The 6,064-nt window shown below is 30.0% G+C and overlaps 2 protein-coding genes across 2 annotated transcripts; one reads left to right on the top strand and one right to left on the bottom strand.

Annotated features, from left to right (window-relative positions):
• The first annotated feature begins 702 nt into the window (after positions 1–702).
• Chro.10094 (dynein heavy chain) lies at positions 703–3,249 on the top strand. The annotated part of the gene is made up of 1 exon (XM_661002.1): positions 703–3,249. One exon carries the CDS (start codon positions 703–705, stop codon positions 3,247–3,249), a length of 2,547 nt encoding a protein of 848 aa, XP_666094.1.
• Positions 3,250–3,516: 267 nt separating this feature from the next.
• On the bottom strand, positions 3,517–5,724 carry Chro.10095 (MAP kinase phosphatase). Its single annotated transcript, XM_661001.1, has 1 exon — positions 3,517–5,724. The coding sequence occupies one exon, from the start codon at positions 5,722–5,724 to the stop codon at positions 3,517–3,519; it is 2,208 nt and encodes a 735-aa protein (XP_666093.1).
• Positions 5,725–6,064: the final 340 nt, after the last annotated feature.

Raw genomic sequence — 6,064 nt, 5'->3', positions numbered from 1 at the left:
GACAATTATTAATACATTAGAAGTACTTAAAAAGAAAGCTCAAGATATACAAATAGAGACAGCAAAAATGGAGAATACTATGGAACATATAGATCAAGTACTTACTCATTTACTTCCATTATCATTAACAGCAACAAGAATTTACTTTACTTTACAACATTTATCATCAATTAGTCCAATATATCAATATGATCTTGAATTTTTTAATAGAATACTATATGGAGTATTAGAAAGAAATAAATCAAAGATTAATTCAAATTCAAGTGATAATGGAGGAGATCATGAAGGAGATAATGGAGAAGAAAGTAGTAATAATAGTATAGAATTTGATCACAAAATACAGAAAATTATAATCTTAGATCTATTGCATGAAGCATATTTAAGAGTTGCTCAAGGTTTATTACATAATGATAGAATAGTATTTGGATTACATTTGATGAGAATTTATATTGAATCATATTGGAATCTGTCTTTAGATAATGTATTGGGAAAAGAAATTGATCTTTTAACAAAGTCGCGTCAGCAATCAATATATCAAGTTCAAGATCTTCTTCAACCATAATATATTGGATTCTATACCAAAATCTTTTGGATTAGATCGAGAACAAATGAATCAACTTTCTGTAATGATTTCATCAATTAAATCATTTTCCTAAACTTTGTGAGTCATTTAATTCAAATAAAAATGAATGGGAGCAATTAATGATTTCAACAGAACCTGAAGTAATATTAGATACCTTAGGTACCGGTATATGGGATGATCAGGAATTATTAGATTCAATATTCAATAATGATGATAATAATAATCAAATGAATTCTGAAGAATTTAATGAGAAGAGAGAAATATTGAAGAACTTTAAAAAAGGTGTATTAAAGTGTTTATTATTAAAGATTATTCGTCCTGATCGTATTGTTACTTTATTTAACAAGTTAATATCTGATACATTAGGATCTGAATTTTCTAATATCAGTGAATTTTCTAAGGATTTACTTAAAGAGATTGTTTTAAAGCAAATAACTGAAATAACACCAATATTATTTGTAACTTCACCAGGTTTTGATGCTTCTTTGGTGGTTTCTCAATTAGCAAATGAACAAAATTCCAATTTACTATCTATTGCAATAGGATCAGCAGAAAGTTTAGAAAAAGCTGAATCATCAATTAAGACAGCAATGAGAAAAGGTACATGGGTCATGTTAAAAAATGTTCATTTATCTTCAGGTAATTTGGATTATTTGGAACAATTACTTCAAAATCGTCAAAATAGACCAAATAAAGGATTTAGATTATTTTTAGCAACAGAATTACCAAAAAAGATTTTGAATCCAAGTCATAAAGATTCAGTTATTGGTGCATCATTTAATACATCAGATTCTTCATCAGGTTCATTATCACCACTTGGTATATCATTTAATTTAATTCGTATTTCAATGACAATAGTACTTGAATCTCCTGTTGGACTTAAAGCAGCATTACAAAGAGCAAGTGAGATTACTATTAAGACTGTGGATGATTCTCAATCTTCTTCAACAATAAGAATAAAATTATACTTTTTATTAGCATTTTTACATTCAGTAATATTAGAAAGAAAAAGATATACACCATTAGGATGGACAAAGTTTTATGATTTTAGTGAAGCAGATCTTCAATGTTGTATTAATATAGTAAATCAATGGACAATAACAAATATATCAGGAGATCCTGAACAGATTCCATGGGAAGCAGTACGTAAATTAGTATCACAAGTAGCATATGGAGGAAGATTGGATAATATTGTAGATAAACAGATTTTATATATATTAATAGATGAGATTTTATCATCAAAATCATTTGAAGATGGATCAGAATTAATAAGTTGTACAAGTGAATGGAATAAATTATATAGAAATGATCAAATAAAGCCAAATATTTTATTAGCTCCAGATACATCTAAAAAAGTTCAGAATTATTTGGATTGGGTAGAAAAATTATCAAGTACAAATTGGCCAACTTGGCTTGGATTATCTCCTTTAGCAGAGAATGTGATTTCAGCACAAAAAGGACAAAAGATGAGTTTAAATTGGAGTGTATTAATAATTAGATCAAGAAATGAAACACCAGATTTGATTCCAAAAGATAAAGGTAATATGATTACAAATATAGAAGAAAATGAAGAATTAATGGGAGATGGAGGATTATCAGGAGGAGGAAATAATAAGATAGAACAAGAAGAGGTATTAAAATCAGATACAACAGGAATACCAAGTTGGTTATTAAAGATTAGTGGAAAATTAACAAAAATGGAGAATAGTTTAAGAATATTTTCAGAATATATAATAAAGAATTCAAGAAATATTATAGAGTATTCAGAGAATAATAGTTTGGATCCAATATTAAGATATTATGTTTCAGAGATTTCGAAATTCTATAAAGGATTTAAAAATATTTGGGAAAATATTCATGAATTATTAAATATTCTTGGAGGTGAATCAAAACTAACAAATAATTTAAGAAGTATAGGATTAAGTATACAATCAGATTTAGTACCAGATTTATGGTTAAAATTATTACCAATATTACTTTATTCATTAGATATTTGGCTTTCAGATTTGATTCGAAAACTTTCACAGAATTGTTTATTAATTTCAAGTATATGCAAGAAATTGGATATAAAAGTAATAGAAGGAGGAGAAGATTCAAGTAAGATGGATATTTTCTTATCAAATGTATTAATATCATCACCAGGAATAAAGAAGATTGGATTAAAAACAATTTGGGTAGGAGGAGTTTGTGATCCAGGAGCTTTCTTTACAGCAAGTAAACAATATGCAGCAAAGAAATTTGGATGTAGCTATAATGATATAGTTCCAAGAATAATATCAATAGGAGAAATGGTGGAAAATGAGAATGAAGATGGAGATGAGGCAAGATTTGTATTAGGAGGATTAACAGCAGTAGCTTTAGAATGGAAACAAGAATCAAAATTATTTGAATTAAGTACAGAAAAGGCAGTATCTGAAGTTCCTCCGATATTGGTAGAATGGATAAAGGGAGATTCAGATATGATTACAAATCATAATATTTCCGACAACAATTATGAATTGAATATAATTCCTCAAAATTCTTTGGATAATTCGATTGCAATTCCAATATTTAAAGACTCAAACAGATCGCAAATATTGATGTGGATAAATGTTCCAGCAAAAGCAAATGAGAACATTAAACAATGGAGGCTTGCCTCAACTTCATTAATTTTATGGAAGGGATAAAAGTTTGGAAATTGGTGGAATTTGCGTCGAGTGCATGCACGAGACGGCGCGCGATGGGTTGCATGCATGCCGGTAAAAATGGGTACCGTAAGTAGTAATAATTGTTGATAAGAAGGAAGGAAGGAAATAAGAAGTGGAGGATTGTTGTTGTCTTTGATGTAATTGCCTTCGATTTGAATGTTGTAAATATTATTTTATATATAAGAATATAATACATTTTAATTTTAATCTACTTATGTATTATTTGTATGATTGATTGATAATTGACTATTGATAGAAATAGTTCCAAAAACTGTTAGATTCTTCACCTTCAAACTCAAAGTAAACAGAACTGACTTCTTTTATACTCAATTTTGAATTGTTTCTAATTAGTAGAATTAAAAGTTGGGTAATATCTAACTCGAAATGATGATTATTAATTTGTTCATTGAGGTTAGTTTTCTCAGAATCCTTTAAACTATGATTTTCAACAGTACTTAATATTAATGAAGATACATCTGCATGGTTATGACTATCATTTCCTTGAAAATGTTCGGAAAGAATTTGTTTGGCTTGATTAAAATACGTAGTCTTAGATCCAATCCAAAGATAAACCATTATGTTTTTAATAGGATTTTTTTCTAATGGTGAAAGTGAGAGATCGGCTTGTTCTTTGTCTTTTTCTTTATCTTTTCTCTGTTCTTCTTGTTTCTTTTTCTGTTCCTCTTTTTCTTTATTTTTTTGTTCATCTGAAGTGATTTCTCCAATGATAATGAGAGGGCAGACTGAGGTAGGAAGAAGATCCTCAGAGTCAAAAAAGCGAAGAGACTCTGATCCAAAATAGTCTGGAAATCTAAATAATAAAACTTTCATTCTTCCACTATCTAAAGTGCTGTGGCAATCCTCATTCATAGAAAGATTTTCTTGAGATATAGAACTTCTTTTGGAGTAGCTGCTACTATTAAAACAGAAAACCTCTTCCTGGAAAAAATGTATTGAATGTTGCTTCTTTACAGGAGCAGAATCTTCTTTAGTAGAAAATGAATGAACTTTTAAGTCTTTCATTTCTGAATCTTGTGACTGGGAACGATCTTCCAAAGATTTATCTCCACCTTTGAAAGCAAAATTCAACTTTGGTATCACAACTTTACCAAAAGTCAAAGGACAACTTTCAACTTCTCTACTTTCCTTTTCCAGAAGATTATCTTTAGAGTAGATAATTTTCCGAGAATCTAATGAAAAATGATGTTGGTTGATTCGTCCCATTTCTTTAGTAGATTCTGTATCAGAACTTTTGAAATTATCAGGTGAATTTCTTGAAGGAATTGGAGATCCATTTGAAGACGGAAAAGAAGAAAAGTATGGTAAAGACTCGTCCAAAGATATTAAAGATGATAACTCTGAGCTTGATTTAGAATCTGAACTCAATCTATCTATTTGGTTGTAATTTCCTTCATTATTGTCAACCCCAATATCTTCTGCCTCATCCTCTACATCATTCTCATAATCCAAAGGAATGGCATTCTTGGAAATACTTTTTATCGATGGAGAGGAAAATGACCTTTGTATTACGTCATAGGAATTACATAAATGCAAATCTGCTGGCGCCAGAATTTGCATGAATTCCCCGCTCTCTGAGAATTCGTGAAAGTATTCGAGAATAATGGTGGAAGAAAGGATATTTGTAATACATTCAGAGGCTGAATTTCGGTCATCTGCAAGAGCTCCAATTATCAAATCTGCTCTGATTTCTAAGTTTTCCAGCTCTAAAGATGAGTCATATCCTATTTCGATCTTGAGAATTTGTCTGCAAAACCTCAAAACTGCTAGAATTGATTCCCTAACACCTTCATTAACTTGGCTTCCAATCCAAATCCAAATTTTCTCACGACGAATAGAGTCTGCTTCCTCTAGAAGACTTTGTCTTAATAGATAGATTTTATTTGAATTTAAACTAAATTTATTACTTCCGTCCCCTTTCCAATGAATTAAAGAAACTGGAATACCATGTTTAGATATATAGTAAATCTTTGAAGAAGTAATCCAATGTTTCTTCCCAAGATGGTTTATTGAAGGAAGCTCAGCTTTTTCTCCCCCTCCTTCTTCTTTTTCATCCCTAGTTGGAATCCCAAATTTTACCAAACTCAGAGCCTTCTGAAATAATAATAGCTGATAAGTAAACCCAATATTTGGACTTGAAGTGCTCCTCCTTTCTCTTACATATTCTGAAGCATCATTAAAACTCTTATTATATTTCCACATTAAATAGCCGATTACTATACTAGAGGATCTAGAAACACCCTCTTGACAATGTACATATATCCTGTTTTCATTGCTTTCCTTGAATTTTCCATCAATCCATTCAATACTATCATAAAGCACTCCTTCAATGCTTTCTTGAGGAGTATCCAAAACATAATAAGTCCTGTACTCTAGTTTATCTTGAAACACATTCTTGCAAACATCTCCTGAAACATTAATTATATGAATTATCATGTTTTTTTCCAAGTTATTCCAATCACAAGCTACCTGATATCCTCCGAGATACAGTCTACCTTCAATTATCTCACTACAAACTGTTCTATACCTTTTAATTATATTCAAACGTTCATTCGTTAACGATTAACTTTTCCCCCCAAAAATCCTGAATACTTATTATACTAATTATCAACTTATCTGTGTTTTCTATTCCCAAAATCTCCTCCCCCCTATTCTCTTCCCTTATTTTCATCAAGCTCTCTTCTGAAAGCGATTTAAAAGAATTCTTTTTTTAAAAACAATAACACCAAAAATGAACCCAAAAACTATATCAGATATTTTGTATTCGTTAAGTCTT

The sequence above is a fragment of the Cryptosporidium hominis genome (genome assembly GCF_000006425.1).
Source record: "Cryptosporidium hominis TU502 chromosome 1 CHRO011038, whole genome shotgun sequence".
Taxonomy (NCBI): Eukaryota; Apicomplexa; class Conoidasida; order Eucoccidiorida; family Cryptosporidiidae; genus Cryptosporidium; species Cryptosporidium hominis.
The sequence above is the reverse complement of the archived record's forward strand: the minus strand, read 5'-3'. Positions and strand labels throughout refer to the sequence as shown.